Below are 21,071 nucleotides of genomic sequence, written 5' to 3' on the forward strand. Positions count from 1 at the left end.
GACCCCTGAAAATGTCCATGTCAGTTTGTGTTATTGTGTTATTTAGCCTCCTTCACTACAAGCTAGTATAACATGGTTAGTACCAGTGGATTCCTTAGGTTTTTTTTTATTTCATATGATACCAGTATCTTTACTCTAGCCCGCTACAGCCTAAAAATCACAAGTTGCGTTAATGTGTTGTTATCGCGTTAACTTTGACTGCCCTAAAATAGAGTATTGACTGAGTTATTAAATTATTAATTAAAAATCAGTAGTGTTTTTGGGAATCGATACAGTATCACAAAACATAATATTGCGATACTATTTTTCTCACACCCCTAATAGTTTACAGACCAACTTCCTCTTTCAGCTTTAACCTACTGTACTTACTGCAGTTGTGCATGTGCAAGAATTTTCCTGTGCAAAGAGGGGATATTATCAACTTTTTGGGTGCACTCACTTTCGGTTTCGACCTCCAAATAAAGCGGTTTAGATAATCCGGCTAAACTGTCGGCTTGTTTACAACTCGTCTGATCACCTGACCGCTCGCATCTCACCCTGTCCACTTTCATCATGGCCTTGTTGCCATGGTCCCAGATCTCAGAAATGAGTACAGTGCTATCGTAACAGATAGAATTGATGGCCAGAATTACGAAAGTATGACCCATGTTGTAATAAACCTGAATTTGGAAAGGACAAAAGACATCTGTCCAAATTACTGAAGCTCCACACAGGCTCATATGGGGCTAAAAGGTCTGAGATATAGCAATACCATCGGTCACAAAGAACTAATAATTCATGTCCAATACAATTTTTGTGTTGTATTTGGGGTATCTTTTCAGGAGTGTGTATATGTGTGTGTGTGTGTGTGGCTCTCGTCATTACACACACAGCCCATCTCCACTGTACTCTCTCCTCCGCTGGCTTTTGTTCAGGAGAATTGATTGTCCTTTTGTTCGCCGCTGAGATGGATCGCAGCGCTGGCAGGCAGCGTTTGGCGGAGTTTTATTCAGCCATCCACCTTCCTAAATGTGCTTTCATAGCCTCCGTTACACCAATCATTAATTACCTAACCCCGGCACAGTGCAGGTCTCGCCGGTTGCTAGGGCAACGGGCCCGGCTGCAAGGTGCACCGTGGTTACGTGCTGTTGTTGTGACCGCATTCTCTGTCTGTTTGCTTCGTTCGATTGTGTCTGCAAGTCATAAACATTCCCTCCGACACAGCTGACTGGACTTACTCTCAGATATGAAATTTCACTGATTATGCGTCTCTTTTTTGCAATGTAACATTTTCGAAGTTACAGTATGAGAGTTAAGGTGGACTTTAAATTGTCTAGTGTAAAGATTTGTCCATTTGTGATGTCCAATATTTCAAACAAACAAAACAAAACTTGAGGAATGAAGTGCTTCACCACCAGTGCTCTCCAGCATTTTACAATAACAGTTTAGACAAAGGTATTTACTGAGTAGGCTACATTATGCTGCCGTGCCTCCATTTGTCTCTCTGTCCAATGTCTCTTGTGTTTCTCTCTTCATAAGTTTGTCAAATCAAGTAAATTTTATTGGTATAGGCCCAAAATCACAAATCACAAATTTGCCTCAGGGGGCTTTACAATGGGATACGACACCCTCTGTCCTTTACAGTGCGACCCTCTCATCAGATAAGGAAAACTCCTCAGGAAGAGCAACAGAGGAGGGATCCCCCTTCCGGGTGGACAGACGTGCAATAGATGTCGCGTGTACAGAGTAGCAATATGGTGAAAATACAACATAGACAAGCAATATGACAAAAATTAATACATATAATGTGAACATATGTGAGAAGGTGGATCCAGGAGGATGTCAAGCAGCTTCCCGGCGTCGCCAAACATATAGAGCCAGAGCAACACGACCTCCTCTCCACGCTAAATAGATAGAGCCAGAGCAACACAACCTCCTCTCCACGCCACACAGATAGAGCCAGAGCAACACGACCTCGTCTCCACGCCAAACAGATAGGGCCAGAGCAACACAACCTCCTCTCCACACCAAATAGATAGAGCCAGAGCAACACAACCTCATCTCCACGCCAAAACAGATAGAGCCGGAGCAACACAACCTCCTCTCTACGCCAAATAGATAGAGCCGGAGCAACACAACCTCCTCTCCATGGCAAACAGATAGAGCCAGAGCAACACAACCTCATCTCCACGCCAAAACAGATAGAGCCGGAGCAACACAACCTCCTCTCCACGCCAAATAGATAGAGCCAGAGCAACACAACCTCCTCTCCACACCAAATAGATAGAGCCAGATCAACACAACCTCCTCTCCACGCCAAACAGATAGACCCAGAGCAGCACAAACTCCTCTCCACGCCAAAACAGATAGAGCCGGAGCAACACAACCTCCTCTCCACGCCAAATAGATAGAGCCAGAGCAACACAACCTCCTCTCCACACCAAATAGATAGAGCCAGATCAACACAACCTCCTCTCCACGCCAAACAGATAGACCCAGAGCAGCACAAACTCCTCTCCACGCCAAAACAGATAGAGCCAGAGCAACACAACCTCCTCTCCACGCCAAAACAGATAGAGCCAGAGCAACACAACCTCCTCTCCACGCCAAAACAGATAGAGCCAGAGCAACACGACCTCCTCTCCACCACGGAACCTAGAGAGAGGACCATATTTTTTGTTTTTAGGTCACAGTTGATTGGTAATGTAAACGTTTGTTGTGTGTTTGTGCCAGAAAGAGACTTGACAGCACACGCAATTGTTAAGACTTAAGGTATTTTTAGAATAATACTTCTGCATTGTGTTTAGAGCAGCAGCAAGGATTGAAGTGGAAGTTAAGAAAAGGAAGTTGATAAGAGGACTATTGAGTGTTTGAATGTGTTTGAATGTGTCAGAGCTTCTGACTGACAGACTGGGTTTCTTTGCTTTTACTGTCTTTACAATGAACTGTTCTGTCTGAGAGCAGTGGGAATGCTGTTCGCCATCTATTTATGTCTCCTATTTAGTAGCTCTCTTAGAGTTTGCTGTCACTGTATCACATTTTTTTCATGGATTGCAGGCAAAACAGTCCCTTCACAAATCACAGTCACTGACAAACATGTCTAATATGTTAATTAAAAACATCCCTCCTCTGTTTCAGGCCAGTCAGCTTGGAGTTTACCGAGCATTTGTGGACAACTACGAGCTGGCTGTGGAGACGGCGGAGAAGTGCTGCCAGGCTAACACGCAGTTTGCTGAAATCTCTGAGGTAAGAAGGGTTAGAGGAAAGAACGGATAACGACACCAAGCAGGGATAGAAATACGTGTTTTTTTATTGAAAGCTATTCTGTAGATGTGGGGAGATGAATTGGACAAAAAGTGAACAGTCACTGGTTTAGTTTCTACCTCAAAGCTGTTGCAGGAGTTGAAGCTGTGATCTCTTAGTTATGGGATCATTTTACCACCGTGTAAAATCAGACAGTCAACGCTTAACCCCCCTTGCATACCAGCAAATTATCCAATTGAGTTTCACAAGTACTTTTTTTATTGATGTGTGGAGCAGTGCTAAATAAACACTAAATTCTTTGTTGAAGTCTAGAGCTGCAACTAACTATTTTCATTGACGATTAATCTGTTGTTTATTTTCTCGATTAATTGATTAGTTGTTTGGTCTATAAAAATGTTTTCAATGTTTCAAATCAGTGTTTCCGAAAGCCCAAGATGACATCCTCAAATGTCTTGTTTTGTCCACAACTCAAAGATATTCTGTTTAGTGTCATAGAGGAGTAAAGAAACCAGAAAATATTCAAATTTAAGAAGCTGTAATAAGAGAATTTTAACTTTTTTTTTTCTTAAAAAATTACTCAAACCGATTAATCGATTATCAAAATAGTTGGCGATTAATTCAATAGTTGACAACTAATCGATTAATTTTTGCAGCTCTATTGACGTCCCATAATTATCCTATACTATATGATATTTTTTTCTTTCTCCAACTTTCAATTGCCGATGAATTACTACTACAGCACGTTTAGTGTGTTGTGATGCTGAAAGTCACCAGCTCTAGTGTGGTTGCTATAGTTACTATTATGTTAACATAAAACACTTGAGCCTGTGTAGCTGTATACTTATTTATATATTTAAAAAAAAAAAAATGTGCCCCTCCTGCTGCCACTGCAGCTGGACAGTTATTGAAAGAAAGACAGTGTCACCTAGTCACACACAAAAAACGACAAAGAGGATAACTGACTTGCAGCAGAGTGTTAAATTATGTGTTATTAGGGAAAGGAACTGTTTCTGAGAGGTGTTGTATAGAAAGAGCTGCTCAACAGTTATGGCCCCGTCACTTGCAGAACGCTCTCCCATTATTCACCCACGCAGCTTTTAGCGTTTCCCTGCATTTCAATTTGCATTTTCTGCTGAATATTTTTATACAAATGCAGCCAGAGGCAATTTTGTGTGTGTGTGTGTCAGTTAAATGGGTAACAATGCAGCGGATGGTTGCATGGTCTCGTTCTGATCGCTGACCAGGAAAATGTGAGCTCAGTATCACCTACACAGACAGTAGACGAGCCTTAACAGCGTAATACATTTGTACATTTATCTTTACCCCACAAATACAAGTTTCCAACCTTTTTTTTCGGGCTCAGAACAATTTATTTTACCGTAGACAAACTAGATTTGAAAACACTTATTCTCCTGCCTCAAATCTAGTTTTGGAGGCTGATGTAACAAAATTTTAATATAAGTAATTTACATTCCCAGCAACAACCAATCCAAGGAGGTTGTGAATTGTTAAAAGTTCAAACAGTATTACAGCTCTCTTAATAGATTTTTTTTTTTTTCTGTTTGTCCAGCAGCTACACAAATGAGTTCAGATGCAGCCTTTAAAAATAATATTTAAGCACTATAAATGTTACTCATTGTGATAAAAAGAGGACCTATTATGCTTATTGTCAGGTGCATACTTGAATTATGGGTCTCTACTAAAAAATGAACTTTAATGTTCAGAAAAAGCTTTATTTTTCTCATACTGGCTCTTTTGAGGGCATGCCAATCTAGCCGTTATGCAATTGTGCTACTTGGTGACATCACCATGTTACGCAAGAAAAGGCAGGACTTCAAGCAAGGTGTTTCAGGCAGGCAGTTCAGGAGCAGTGCTTCTGTAGGGGAGAGTAACTCCCTTTGGCATCGGCTTTGGGCTTTGTAATTTTGCAGACCTTTTACATACACAAAAAACTATATAACACACTAAAGGAAAGGTAAAAAGCATAATAGGTCCCCTTTAATTGAACTACAGTATGCATATTAAAGCAGAGCAAATGTACACCTCTGGCTATGTCTTTGGGCTTTTTTTGTCCATGTTCTTTCTACATTTCTTCAAGTAGCTTCTGGTACGCCATCAGTCTTCGTCTATGTTTCATGAGGTCTACCAGTTAGCGCTGAGGCGCTGGTGTCTACACGCAGGATGGGGAATTCATCATCGAGGGTTGTTAATGGCCTAAGTAATGATGCATGACTCTGAGCCATCTGAGCAAGATGGCGGGGGGAAAAAGCTGCTGAGGATGGCATAATTAATTTGGAAGTGGATGACCTCAGTGCCTGAGCAAGGATAATAACCTTGCTATGTTTTCATATGGCTTAACCATACTGAACTGGTTTTTAACGGGCTTTTTTTAAAAGGGTTTTCTCCTTTTTGAACGTAACTTTTGTCTCCAAACAGAACCTGAAGGTGAGGAGCCCTAAGGACTCTAAGGACCAGACGGCCAAGAACTCTCTAGAAGGTCAGTCACATCATGCTAGTCTATTTATTAAAGTATAAAATAAATTAAAATATGTACGTATAGCATTTTATAGTAATAAACAATTCAGTCTGGTTTCTCTCCCTGTTCATTCACAGCGTTGCTATATAAACCAGTGGACAGGGTGACTCGCAGCACGTTGGTACTTCATGTAAGTAAGAGTGAGCGCTGAAGCAACAACACATATTCATAATGCCACATCACAAATTGAGGATCTTTTACGTTTTAGTAATTGCCCTCTGTTGCTCACAAATTAACCCTAGACGGCATGACACAGGTGATCAAAACCCAACCGGCCAACATTGTCAGAATATAAAATGTAATTTATAAGTTTTTTATTTCAGGTATTTCTTACAAATGTGCTTTGTTGTCACCATCTATAAGACATTTTCTCCATCCGTATCCAACCCAAGTAAAGACATTTTTAATGCTGAATAGTATTAAATATGTGACAGATTACAGATTAGATATAACAACACATAGAGAGAGAGTGCAAAACTGATGGTTAAAGACTGTCTTTATACTTCATTTTGCCATTTACTGTTAGGATTCAGGGCTTAGTTTATTGCATCTATGAAAAAGTATCTATTTTTAGACAGGAGTTTTGCACGAGAGGGTGACTGCACTCTGTATGCATCAATGAGCAAAAAAGGAAAAAGAAAAAAGGAGCGTACTTGAATGACCAATGACCACATATTCAGGTGCATAAATATACATATACCTGAATATGTTTTTTTTTACCTGGACAAAGTCAATATTTCTCCATCTTACCTCCGTCCTCTGTACTCCAGGACTTGCTCAAACACACGCCGACCAGCCACCCGGACCACCCGCTTCTGCAGGATGCTTTGCGGATCGCCCAGAACTTCCTGTCCAGCATCAATGAGGAGACGACGCCCCGACGCCAGTCTATGACCGTCAAGAAGGGAGAGGTGAGCGCTCAGAGATTTACAAAACGGCCGGCGACTTGAGATGAGCATCTTTATTTTACAATATTTTATTTTTACAACATCTTTATTATAGGGCTGTCAATCGAGTTTAAAATATTTAATCGCATGATTGTCCGTATTTAATTGCGATTAATCGCAAATTAATCACACATTTTTTTATCTGTTCAAAATGTACCTTAAAGGGAGATATGTCAGGTATTTAATACTCTTACCAACATGGGAGTGGACAAATATGCTCGCTTTATGCATATGTATGTATAGATATTTTTATTGGAAATCAATAAACAACACAAAAAAAGACAAATATTGTCCAGAAACCCTCACAGGTACTGCATTTAGCATAAAAGAATATGCTCAAATCATAACATGGCAAACTGCAGCCCAACAGGCAACAACAGCTGTCAGTGTGTCAGTGTGCTGACTTGACTATGACTTGCCCAAAACTGCATGTGATTATCATAAAGTGGGCATGTCTGTAAAGGGGAGACTCGTGTGTACCCATAAAACCCATTTTCATCCACATATCTTGAGGTCAGAGGTCAAGGGACAAGCTAGTATGACACGGTTGGTACCAATGGATTCCTTAGGTTTTTTATAGTTTCATATGATACCAGTATCTTTACTTTAGCTTTAAAACTGAGCCCGCTACAACCTCAAAATCGCAAGTTAATGCGTTAAAGAAATGAGTGGCGTTAAAAGTAAATTGCTTTAACGTGTTTAATCGCGTTAACTTTGACAGCCCTAGTCTTTTTTTGCATGTTATGTTGTGGCTTGACTAAGAAATGGAGCAAATAACACATCTATCTGATTCATACAGACTGTCCCTTTAATAAATTTTACTAACTATTTGCACTAAAATAAGACTCAAAGGTGATACAAAGCAATCTTATTTCCTCCACTTTACTCTTTGTAAAGATGGCGTTATTTTTTTTCATCAATTTAACTCTTTCCAGCTCTGATGTTGAGCATGATGATGTCATAGCCCCGCCCTCTAAATGACCATGAAGTCGCTGCCAAATGAGTGAACAGGAGCCGCCAATCTGCAGCCTAAAGCAGAGCCTTATGCCCTTATATGGTCATACCAGGGTTGCCTAGCTGAGGGTGATTTCTCTTGTTTGCTCTGCGTCTCTCTTGTGGCTTCCCATCCCTCCATCTCCCCTAACGCAAACACACACACACACTCACAACCCACCCCCCACTGTCTCTGTCATCCCCGGAGATGACTTGACGCACATGAATGGACGCCTCTTGATTGATAGCTTGCGTGACACCGCCGTACATAATGCCCTGTAATGAGCCACCGGTCCGCTCTGACTGGCACATCCCAAGTTAATTATTCATAAACGGAGGGTGGGAGCGAACGAGCGAAGAGGCAGTACCGGCTCCTCCCTCTGCTCACAGGGGGGGTCATTACCGCACCCTGTCCACACACACACACACACACACACACACACGTTCCATTCACCGCTCTCTTTCTCTTGTTTGCCTTTGAACGTGCGCACACACCCGGACACACACACTTCCCCTCCTATCCCCTCAGGCCCCCCAGTTCCATCCCAGTCCGTCCAGACCTCCACACCAGTCATCAAATATTTATTGTGGATACATGAAAGCAGCACATGGAAATCAATGGGGCTCATTATATCGTACCTTAGAGTACCGCATATAATAATGCCTGAGGTTTTTGGTCTACATTTCACCGACCGAGCTGCAACATATAGCTACAAAAGATTGTCATTATGGAAAGTTGAGAAGCTGATGCATTCAATGACAAAGACGACGCTTAAACCGAGAGATTTCCCCAGCCAAGAATAACACTTTAATCACTTCTGGTAGAGAAGTATGTGTTTGTAATGCTATTTTATGATATGTAATTACATAAAACGATCAAGTAATTTGATCTACCAAGTCACCCTCACCCTCCTCAATTCTGCTGTGCATGTTAACGTCATTACTTTGTTGATAACAGTACTTTTTTTGTGGGGGAACCAAGGCCTTTGATGGCGCTGATGGTTTAACTTAGTAAAGGAGTTGCCCTCATTATCTTTTATTCATGTGGCGTCAACACAAATTTGATGGAGTGCAGGATTTGTGTAGGCAGCAAAATGGCATTTATTTAACTTATACAGTAGCTTAGTGGCTGGGCTCGCACTTTTTTACAGAATTAATGAGTGTTATTTTCGCACTTTCTTTTTGTTAATTTAAGTGTTTTTGCTGCACACAGCGCTCCGTAGCAGCTGTTCAAATGATCAGAAATGTCAAAGGAACTCTGAGTCTATAAACATTAGCGTGGTGTTGATCTGTCGTTCTCAGAGTTAAATTAACACGGATGGTTTAAAGCTGCACTTGGTAACTTTGAGCAAATATGATAAAAACTGTCACTATATCCTGACAGTAGTGCATGAGACAGATAATCTGTGTCCCCCTAGTGCTCCTATAATGGCATTTGTAAGATTTCACCGAGCCCGAATGAAAACAATCAATCAGAGCGGAGCGGTCTCTAAAGCAGCTGTCAATCACTGCTCATGAAACTCACAAACTTCGATCAGACTGTCCAACTAGGCAGCGCTGATCAAATATGAATCAAGGTTGATTTATTGTAACGCCAAATTCACACCAGAGCAGCGGCAAAGTGCGGCCTGCGGTGGAGCTGCCATGCGATGTCTATGAAAAGATGCGGCGGCCGCTCCTGAAGCAGGAAAAGCCAACACTAGGATCAGCATTGATTCATGAAGAGACCTTCGTCTGGTCAGCTAACATTACTGCCAAGCAGGTGAAATATAGAGTGATATTGTGGTTTTAGCTGACGCGTGTCGCCTCACTGTTTTGAGCGATGCTCGTTCATGTCTATTTAGAGCGAGCAAGCGCAAGCCTGACGCTGACTTTCGTTGACTTAACGGCCACAGGTGTCGCTGTTAACAAGCATTTCTGAAAGTTACAAATAGTCCCTTTAAGTGGCGAAGTGTGGCCAGAGAGGTCCCGCAGCCAATCAGTAAACAGATCCTGTGACTCCTGTGACATGTTGACCTATGTTACAAAGAATTTCTTCCCGCATGAAACATATGAATGCGCCTCCCGGGCCGCAGAAAATTTTCATTTTCATTTAATTTAATTTCAAAAAATGGAACACGTTTGCAACACAACCACTGTTGTGCCGATTGGAAGAGGCAAAAACGATCAGATAGAACGAGATAGAATAGGAAAGAGTCCAAACAGTGCTCATCATTGATCTGACCTGAAATTTCGAGGATTCAAGGAGCACTGAAGTGTCACTCTTACCCTCCATGTGTACACACACTAGCGAGTAACCTGTGGTTTGTTCTGTGGAGGCATGCGGGATCAGAGCAGCACAAGTGCCCCCCAGAGGCCCCAGCCAGATGAGGGGAGGGGACAAACAGAAGCTGCTTAATTAAAATGCAAATGATGGCGCTGCCTAAATCTCAATTCACCTCCTCGCTCTGCTTTGTTTGCCTGTGGGAAAGATGTGCTCCCGATGTGACTGCGTGTGTGTGTATTTCGAGCAAAAAATGCAAACCACATTCATCCGTCTGTACGTCTGTTTTTCACTCCATCATGGCACAAACTGCTCCCCATATACACACACATTGTATTTACACATACTGTACACGACAACAGCAAAAACACACAAGCGCAGCGAAGCCCATTCAAGCGTGCGTTCTAAAAATAAACACGGGTCTTTTTTGTAAATTCATGCCATTACCCACGCGCACGCTCTCAGCAAGGCTCCTCCAGGAGATGGTCAATATTTAATCTGTGCTGTCAGCGCGCTCTGCCTCGCGTCGCTCTCCCTTCCATGTTGGTGCTGCTGATGTTCCGGTCAGCTATTATGAGAAATAGAGAAAGTCACATTTTCTCCTACTGGCTGTTCGATATTGTGAAAATGTCATCTGATGCGCTGAGACAGCTGCTTTGTTAAGGATGTCTTTTACCCCCCAGTAGCAGAGCAAAGCAGCAGCGTAAGCGTTATTTTTAAATTCATCAGATTACTGACGTAGGAATGAGCCTTAACAATGAACCTTGATTAAATGAGGGAAAAAAAAAGTATCCGCGGGCATTCAGCGAGTGTTAAAATAATAAAACTCATGAGAAAAACATTATTTAAGCTATTATTATAGCTGTTTTTCTGTTCAGTTTCTGATTCAAAAATGAATATTCATAATATTTTAATTCGGATTTGATTCAAAAACGTTTGTTAAGGTTTTTTTTAATAATGTGCAGGTTGAACAGATGCCTTTGTGTCGCAGTATTTTAGTGGTCGGTCTTGCTTTATCCCTTCAAATGATTCCCATTCACTCCCACACAGTTAGAGGCCTGTAAATCCCTAATCTAGCTGTTATCCCTCCCTTTATTTTATATCTCTTTATCATGAGATCAATGCAGGAGAAGATTATCACCGAGGCTTGATGGGCGGCGTAGTTTTTCAGCAGGTCATTTCAAGTCCAGTTCACTGACCTGAATGTCGAGACAAATCTAATAAACAACAATTCTGCTGACCCTTCGTTTGAATATGAATCAGTCAGTGTTATGAGTTCGTCAGTTAGGGGCCTTTGTGCATAGTAATCCAATCTAATCTACTGTTCGATAATCAGAGAACGGAATCCTTTGTTTGCTGTCTTCTTTGATGACCATAGAAAAAATAATAATTAAAGAGTAACTCCACACTAGATTTTGGAAGGAGTCGTAACTGTGACCACAACCAACTGGCGTTGTAGAGTGCAGGGTGTGGAAAAGCATGTTGTTACCACTAGTTTGCTGGACAAGCAGGATTATTACACTAGGCATGGTAGTCTTGGAAAAACTCAAAAGAAAGAATTACACAAATATAAAAATAGATAAGTATAAAACACAAAAGTGTACAGCAAGAGTTTAATGTGCAGCGGTAGTGCAAATCTGTAACTCAGGTAAAGGATGTAGCTACTGTCTATGTCCCTTAATAGCCACCGTGAGGTTGACATTTTTGGGTTATAGTGAAATGTCTCAGCCATTCAAATTTGGTACAGATATCCATGGTGTCCTAATGACTTTGATTATTCCCTGACTTTCCATCTGGCAGCACCAGCCGGTCAAAGTTTTCACCTATCCGGTAAAATATCTCAACATCTACCAATTCTTTGGTTTATGACCAAATCTGCAAAACTAATGACATTCCCATCAGCCCCAGCTGTACTGTGTGCTAATTAGTAAATGTTAGCATGCTAAACTAAGATGGTGTCAATCGCAAACGTTATAACTATTTAACATTGATACGTTAAAGATACAGTGTGTAGGATTTTGCGGCATCTAGTCGTGTGGTTGCAGATTGCAACCAACTGAGTACCCCTCCGCTCACTCCTCCATTTCGAAGAACGCAGTAACCTGCGGTAACTCTGCGGCTCACGTTACCGCAGTTAAGCGTGTTTGAGAACTACGGTGGCCTACAGGTAACATAAAAACCCAAAAATCTCACTGTAGAGCCAGTGTTTGGTTTGTCCGTTTCGTGCTACTGTAATAACATGGCGGACTCCGTGAAGAAGACCCGCTCCCTATATAGATGCGAAGGGCTCATTCTAAGTTGACAAAAACACAACGATTCTTAGTTTCAGGTGATTATACACTAAATAAAACATAGTCATGAATATTTTATTACATTTCTGCTTCCCTGAAAAGTTACACACTGTTCCTTTAACATTGTCATCAAGAGCATGTTGGCATGCTGACGTTAGCGCTTAGCTCAAAGCTCTGCTGTGCCTAACAGAGTCTTGCTTCTATATCTATTTATATTTTACATATGAAAGTTTAATCCCTATATATATATACTGTATATAATTGGCAATGGATTAAATGCCCTTTAAACCTTAAATCCGCGATCATATTACAGCGCCCAATTGGATCAGACTGATGTTGTGCTGTACACTGATGGTGCAGTGGTGCTTTTAATGTACATGTAGAGCTTCACAGTATTCCTCATTCATTCAGTTTAATGTTGTTTTTGAGTAATATGTCAAAATGTCTCATTCTAACTAACTGTACTTGTCCTAAATATAGACCGATGTGACAGCATGTATTGCTTGATTGATAGAAGCAAGGCGAGATGTCTATAGCTAGAAAATATCCTCAGGGGATTACATTACATGTGAATCACTTCATAGATGTGCCATTCTTGTGGCATCAAAGTCTCCACAGATGGAGACTGAATGATGAACATTACAGTAAACACTTAACCACAGATTCATTACAAAGAGTAGTTTTTTTTTCATCATATCTCAGTCTGTGTTGCAACACAAAACTAGATCAGGAAATGAGACAAGTTGTTGTTGTGTGCGGTCTGACAGATGCAGCATCCCAGAGAAAATATGCCATGTAGACAGAAGGCAACTCATCTGGAAGTTATCTGTCACAGGTCTTCATCATCGCAGGCTTCATTATCTAGCTGGTAATGAATAATTACAACCACCAGTGGGAATTACGCTTCTATTAGATCCGTATTTCGGGGGATCAGGACGTGATTGCAATCTGCTGCAGGATCTTCATGTGTGCTTGCGTGTGCATGAAGAAAATGATCACTGCAGTGGAGCTGTGTCACATGGTTTGGTATCACTACAGTAAGAAAATGCGGCATGATATGTATTCCATCGGGAGCTACTCTCTCTCTCTTTCATTTCCTCTCCATTCTCTTTCAGTTTTTGTTTTCCTTTTGATATATCCTCCCAGGCTCTCTCTGTCTTTGTCACCCTCCCCTTTGCCCTCTCCGTCATGCACAAGCGTTAACGCCGAGTGACACAGCATGATCCTCCTCTTTGCCAGCAGATGTCCGGTCAGGTTTTTTGCGAGCACATAAACCTCTCCTATGCAAGCATCAGCTCCACTTCAGTGTGTTCTGGCGGTGACAGTAGCTGTGTGGTTGTGATGGAGAGGCGGGGGAGGGCACAATATGGGGTTGCGATTGGTTCTGAACAAGTGTGATGTCATGCTTCATGGCCTTGCTGCCAGGGCGTTGTTGTAAGGTTGGCTATAGGTTTGGGTGCTGGTGTGGCCCCTGGAACATCATGGACGTGAGTAGGAAGAGAAAAACAGATTTTGTTTAGAATGTAAAAAGTGCATTGAAGGTTTTTAGCAGACAACCCTACTTTCTGATTTTCTTGGTTTGTAGAGCAGCAGATGGACTGTAAAACCCCCTTATTTCTGCATATTGGTAATGTTATAGCCCATTACCTGCCATTCCTCTTGTCAGTGTTTCTTACTAAAAAGAAACTTACACCTCTAGTGTTGTCAGGTAGCAGTGCCTTCTCTTTAAAGAGGACCTATTGTGCTTTTTTCCCTTTTGCTTTAGTGTGTTATATAGTTTTTTGTGCATGTAAAAGGTCTGCAAAGTTACAAAGCCCAAAGTCCACACCAAAGGGATTTACTCTCCCCCACAGAAACACTGCTCCTGAACTGCCTGAAATGCCTCTCTTGAAGTCCTGCCTTTTCTTCCGTAACATGGTGATGTCACCAAGTAACACATTTGCGTAAACCCTGCCTAGCGGCTAGTTTGGCACGCCCTCAAACAAACCTAGTTAGAGGAGCTGGAGTGGTGTCCGAAGAGTTTGGTTCGGTTGACCAATCACAACAATGGGCCAGCTGACCAATCAGAGCAGACTGGACTTTTTTTGGGGGGGGGATACAGAGCGTTTCAGACAGAGGGTGAAAAGAGGTGCTGCAGCACAGAAAAGTAAAGCGTTTTTTTGTACAATAAAGCATGTGAACATGTTCTAGTAGAAACCCAAAATACAAGCATGCACCTGATAAATAAGCATAATAGGTCCTCTTTAATGTTTTAACTCTGAATTAAATGCATTGTTATCCATGATAGCTTTGCAAGTGCTTGATCTCACTCAATGCATTTGTCATTAAAACAAAATATCAGGTAATTACCTCAAATAAATACGTGCAATCAAGCTAAATATCCAAGACAAAGTGGGTGAAATCAGATTGAAACTTGAACAGAATAATCCAAATTATGCAGACACTGTTTCAGATATCAAAGACACACATTTTTAACTTTTGAAAATTCATTTGTTCCCAAAAATGATGGTTTGTGCAATCAAATGAATGAAAGCAAGGGTAAGCTGCTCTGTTTGCCCGCTGAGTTGAAATACCAAATTCCATTTCATTCTCTCAGTCGTTTTACAGTAAACCTCTCCTGCATAACCGTTTTATACCCGCACCACAAGAAACACCAGGGTTATGAGCATGTGAAGGTGGATCGTTTACTACTGAGCTGTGGTTTGGCATTTCTCTGCTCCCTGTTATTGTTCCGAGTCCATTCTTGTAAATGTGTTTTCATACTTGGAAAATGACATCACTGCCCCCCTTTGGCGAATGACAGTATTACACATCTCATTATATAGTCTGACATCAGTGATTCCCAGTCCGCCGTTACCTCATTCATTCCTCAAGAAACCTGAAAATTGATGATTATGCCAGAATATGACAAAAGCGTTTACCAGGTGATTAATTGAATGAATGCAATTTGATGCAAGCCCCCCCACATATTTGGGGGTAATAATTTAATATTGAACATTAGCAGGTTGCACATGAGCTTTGTCAGTGATGATTGAGTGCAAGCGGACGTTTTTGATGATGGAGCAGCAAGTAAAACAAAAAAATCCAGTCTCCCTCTTCACCTCCGCTCTGTTCTTTGCATCACGTTCCTTGCCGGGTAAAAAAGGGACTGGTAAGGTGGGCAGAGAGGAGAAGGGACACAGCTTTGGGGAAGCAGCCCCAAACACAAAGGCTCTGCAAACTAACTGTTTCCTGTCCATACATTTTGTATCAGCGTTACTGACCCACCGCTGTTGTTTTGTTGTCGCCCACAGAGCCGTCAGCTTCTGAGGGACAGTTTCATGGTGGAGCTGGTGGAGGGAGCGAGGAAGCTGCGGCACGTCTTCCTCTTCACTGATCTGCTGCTCTGCGCCAAGCTGAAGAAGCAGATCGGAGGGTAAGAAACGTGACTGTTCTGCATCTCATCCTGATACATCAAAATCTCAAAGAAATCTCACTATTAATTAGGGCTGTGTATTGGCAATAATCTGGCGATACGATACGTATCGGGATACACGGGTTACGATTCAATATATCGTGATACTGTAAGCAACACGATATACTGTGATTGTTTTAAATCTAATTTTAGGAAAACTGTCATAGTATAAAGAACACACCACTGCATGTATAAAATCTGAGTACAAAAGTTTACTTTTTTTTAAGGCAGTCAGTACAGTGGGATCTGCATTTGCATTTACCACAGTCGCTGTAACATCCAACATCACAGCACTACTTTGAGAGGACACATACACTGAGAGGGCGCATCTCTTTGCTAATTAAATTAAGTATAGACTGAGTTCATCTTTGCATGTAAACTATTAATTAAAAATTGATCATGTGTTTTTGAGAATCAATACAGAATCCCAAATGTTGGGAAAAGTAAACACACTGACATCCTACTATCCAACACAACAGAAAACTCATTGTGCTGGTCTTGTATCATGTTATCTAATACCACAATGGAAATAAATATTTATATTAGTATCAGTATATTCTAGCATGCATTACTCTATTTCCTAAAACCAACATAAAACCAGCACTTATTTAATTTAAAAATTACTTGTTGATGTTTTTTATAAACACAGTTAACCTGCTTCTTAATTGTTGTCCAATTTTCTCATTTTACTTTGTATTTTCTCCCCCTTTCCACTGCTTTCCATCCACATCTTTGATCCATCTTTATCAATCCACATCCCTCACATCCATCTTTTGGATTCACCGTTCACCATCCATCCACCTCTCTGCAGTAAAAACCAACAGTACGACAGTAAGTGGTACATCCCGCTGACTGAGCTGACCTTCCAGGGCCCCGAGGATACGGAGCCCCTCACCATCCCCCAGGTACCTGACGAAGAGCTCGACGCCATGAAGGTCAAGATCTCACACCTCCGCAGTGAGATTCAGAGAGAGAAGGTAGCGTTGATACACACAAGAAAAAAAGTCTGGTTTTCAAATTGACATTTTGCTCGTTTGTCCTCTGGGTGTTTCATACGAACTATTGGATACAGAATTTTTTCCAATGTAAGGCGATCAAGGTCATTTCCAAACGGTCCTAAGGTTTTTACCTCTGTGTTTTCAGAGAGCAAACAAGGGTTCAAAAGTCATCGACCGTCTCAGGAAGAAGCTGTCTGAACAGGAGTCCCTGCTCCTGTTAACGTCACCGAGCATGCCCCTCAGAGTCTACAACAAGAACGGCAAGGTGATAACACTCTCCGACTTCATCATCATTTCTGCCCCATCATCCTACTGCTCCCCGTACACTCTTCTCCTTCGTATTTCATCCGTTCTTCTGAGTTTACTGCATTTTTTGGCGTCCTGTTCTTCATTCCCAGAACAATAATCCCCTCTCTGAGCTTCCTTAAAATTCTCCTTCACGTGTCTCAAAGACTTTGTTGTATCAGTATGAGAGTAATTCTGTATGATATCTTCCATCTGTTAAAGCTAGCTGGACGACAGTGCAGAGTTTAAATGTTGATTTTGTTGCACAGATGACACGTCCTTTTAATTTTTCAGTCTGCCTCTCCACAGATTTATCTATGATATAATAACAGCAATTTTTCGTGTGTGTGTTCAGGGTTACAGTTTCCTGAATTCGTCCGACTATGAACGTGCAGAGTGGAGGGAGACGATGAAGGAGCAGCAGAAGAAATGTATGTGTCCCAGAAATGTCCTGTCAGACTAATTTTTAATTGTGAAGAACATCCTACAAACAGTTTAGCTAAATGTGGATACATGTACATTTAGCAACTTTTAATCTAACAACCTTGTGATGGAGATAGAAACATTGATATACAATGTTATTTATTGTCTTCCCTCAAGGTGTGAAAACGTCCTCCTTGACTTCCATGGAGCTGCAAATGTTGACCAACTCCTGCGTCAAACTGCAGACTGTCCACCACATTCCACTTAGCATCAACAAAGAAGGTAAGGTGCTATTATTTTACATTTGAAAGTTGTGGTAACACTTTCTGTGACACCCATGTCCATGATGCATTATACAGCATAAACATACCTTTTTTTATAAACATACTTTTTTTTTTTGCAAGGATAGTTGTAGAGCATTATAATCTTTGTATAAGGCCATATCATATACTGTATTATGGAGTATAATCATTTATTACACAGCTTTGTTGAACACTCAATTCTGATTGGTCAATCACAACATTCTATGGTCTGTTATTTCTTTATAGCAGACCGTTGCTATGTATAACAGACCGTTGCTAGGGGGCAGTTCTGATGTCGGACTTCTGGCGGACAAATTTTGTGTCAAATTATTGATTTCTTAAGTATTAGCCGTGTAATAAGCGGGATAATGTACAGCTAGCGGGTCATTGTTGTGAAATAAACCCCTTCAGGGCGATGCAAGACCCCTCTGCATCGCCCTGTTGGGGTTGAACAATGACCGGCTCGCTGTAAATTATCCCTTATATAACACATTATAAGTATGTTTATTATGCATTATAGACATAGGCTTGCAAAAAAAAAAGTCAGTGAGTGACAAGCAATTAAGAAGTATTATGATAGTTGACCTTATAAAGTCAAATAGCTTTGTAATGTGTTATGATTACTGTTATAAAGCATTATGGATGCTTATGAGTGCTTATAACTATAATTATTCAGTTGCTATAAGCCGATTATAATGCGTTTAAGTATGTTTATAATGCATTATAGACATGGGTGTCATAGAAAGTGCTACCAAAGTGTTTTTTAACACTAAAATGCTGTTTACTAAAATAAAGTTGTCCTTATCAAACTCCGTTTCTCATCTTTATGCAGTCTTTTTAATACAACGGTTCTTCTGAGACTGTCACATGATGGATTTAGTAGATTTGTAGATCTGTTTGGGGCTCTATGTATCGATGTGTGGTTCCACTTTCACACTTGCTTAATTTCATTCCTTTTTCTGCATAATTGTCTTGTGTGGCAGCTCTGTTGTAAGCCAGAAAAATTGCCCTGGAAATAAATGATTAGGATTAATAGTTGTGATTCAGATGGGGATACAAAGTACACAGATTTAAGCCGTGTGTTTTATACTGCACAGGGCTGTTCTATCCCTTCCTTCCACATTTGATTCTGCTCCAAAACAAACAGAGATCCGCATGCTTTTCTAATCCCCTCCCTCTGCTCGCTGACTGTTTTTCCAGAGGATGAGTCCCCCGGTCTCCACGGGTTCCTGAATGTAATCGTCCACTCTGCCTCCGGCCTCAAACAGAGCTTGAGTGAGTCGCTCACCTTTTAGCCCTCATCATGCACACAACAGAACATACCTATAATAAGACTAAATGAGTTTCTGAGAAAGCTCAACTTTAATGTGACCACAGAGCAATGGAAACATATTTTTTTTCCTGGTGGATGCTTTTTGAAGTATGTCAGACTTTACTTTCTTTTTAGGTTCATCTTTCAAGTTTCACTACTTAAATTTCTGTTTAATTTGTGGGTATTTACATTTTTTATATTATCGTTTGGTATATTTACTGAGTTGCAAAACACCTTTTGACAAATTGAACGTGACTCATTCCTTATTTGCTTTCTGGGGATAACATCTAACATTCAAACCAGTTAAAGTGCTGCTGTAATACATTCACAAAGAACACTTCAGTAGCCATATAAGGCTGTTTCTGCAACTACGAGCTATGGAATTTTGGATTTATGTTAAAATTTGCAGTGCAATGCTTGATAAATATATACACAGTGTTATTACCCATCTAGACATAAAAAAATATTACTAAATAATGTGATTTAATCAAATTTATGAAGCATTTTATGGGTCCAAACACCACTTTTCTTCATGTCCCACAACATAATACGTAAAAATAGTTAATTCAATATGACATTATTTCAAATGGAATTGTTTCATACACATATTACTTTACACCATATTAAAAAATATTTTTGTTTACAAATCCTTAATGAACTACATTTAAGAAATAACTTAATATTGTGTTGAATAAGTGTATATTAGATGTTAAGAGTCAAAGTAGACCTGCTATAAAATTAGCAAAAATGTCATTTCCACAATATGTCCTTACCGCAACAGCTTAGGTGTTGTAAGACTGATGTCTATCGTTACTGTCTACATTTTTCAGGGTGTAGAGAAAATCATGAAATCCCTTATTTAAAAAAAAAATATATATATATATATATATATATATATATATCAATATTTACAATGATGCACAAAGCTTGATGAAAATTAATTCAAATGTCTTAAAAATAATAAAAAATTTAGAAAAGGAAAATATATCAAATGATCATTATTGTAATGTTGCAGTAAAACCATAAGAAATAAGCATGTTACAGATTAAAATCTTTACCACTGTATGTAGTTTTGTGTACCTGTTTATGATGGTTAAAATTAAAATTCAAAGAGGTTGATTTTTTATTTTTATTTGGGAGAATCAAAAGTGACTGTAGTTGTAGAATCACCCACGAATGTCATATCTCTCTATCAGATCTCTACTGCACATTGGAGGTGGATTCCTTTGGCTTCTTTTCAAATAAAGCCAAGACGAGAGTGTACCGATACACCACTGAACCCAAATGGAACGAGGTAAGAGACCGGCACAATATAAGCATGCAACTGCACAGTTGGAATAAAACGCAGAGTCTATATAGATAACCGAGGGGTCAGTTATGAGTTGATGCTGAAACATTTTTTGCAGTTTAATGAATCAATCTTAACATATTAATGTCTGTGTTGCAACCTGAAGGCATTTTTTTAAATTAGAAATTTAACTGCTACATGCACAGATTTCTAAAAATTTAATATGTCCTTCATAAGAAAACCATGTCATGTTTGTGTCTTTTCAACTAACGTACATGAACACATTTCCTTCTTGGTACAGTTTGTGCTGCCTGTCATGCATCTGACATCTGGTCCTGTAATCAGTTCATCTTTAAGTAAAGCCCCCGCAAACACAGAGCAAAAACACACACATACTGTATATACATGCATGCAAGCAGGCATACATACACAAACACGCATTAATGACGCAGCTGGATGTTGGAGGTTAGGGGAGCTTTGAGACACAATCAGCGGATCGGTTCATCTGCGGCACAATTTTTTTTTTCCCCCCCCCCATCGTGGACCCAAATACTCTTTGAGGATTCTGCTCAGCAAAGTGGAAATAATATCAGCTAACGAGGAGCTGCTGGTGATGACTCACATCTGTCTAAATGCTAAGGCCTCAGAATGATGTGCAAAACATATGCAGAGTGCCCCCGTACATAATTACAGGGAATGTTGGTCAGCTGTGTGGTGGGGATGTATGAATTAAAAC

The 21,071-nt window shown here is 40.4% G+C and overlaps 1 protein-coding gene across 1 annotated transcript in view; it reads left to right on the top strand.

The window, feature by feature from the left end:
• Window positions 1–21,071, top strand: part of bcr (BCR activator of RhoGEF and GTPase) — a 103,844-nt gene that overhangs the window by 69,906 nt on the left and 12,867 nt on the right. Inside the window, exons 5-15 of the mRNA XM_074618689.1 lie at window positions 3,118–3,225; window positions 5,680–5,740; window positions 5,857–5,909; window positions 6,550–6,690; window positions 15,567–15,688; window positions 16,539–16,704; window positions 16,871–16,990; window positions 17,366–17,441; window positions 17,611–17,715; window positions 18,936–19,010; window positions 20,244–20,341. Coding sequence (XP_074474790.1) covers window positions 3,118–3,225; window positions 5,680–5,740; window positions 5,857–5,909; window positions 6,550–6,690; window positions 15,567–15,688; window positions 16,539–16,704; window positions 16,871–16,990; window positions 17,366–17,441; window positions 17,611–17,715; window positions 18,936–19,010; window positions 20,244–20,341 — 1,125 coding nt within the window. The remainder of the gene's footprint in view (window positions 1–3,117; window positions 3,226–5,679; window positions 5,741–5,856; window positions 5,910–6,549; window positions 6,691–15,566; window positions 15,689–16,538; window positions 16,705–16,870; window positions 16,991–17,365; window positions 17,442–17,610; window positions 17,716–18,935; window positions 19,011–20,243; window positions 20,342–21,071) is intronic.

The sequence above is a fragment of the Sebastes fasciatus genome, chromosome 19 (assembly GCF_043250625.1).
Source record: "Sebastes fasciatus isolate fSebFas1 chromosome 19, fSebFas1.pri, whole genome shotgun sequence".
Classification (NCBI taxonomy): domain Eukaryota; kingdom Metazoa; phylum Chordata; class Actinopteri; order Perciformes; family Sebastidae; genus Sebastes; species Sebastes fasciatus.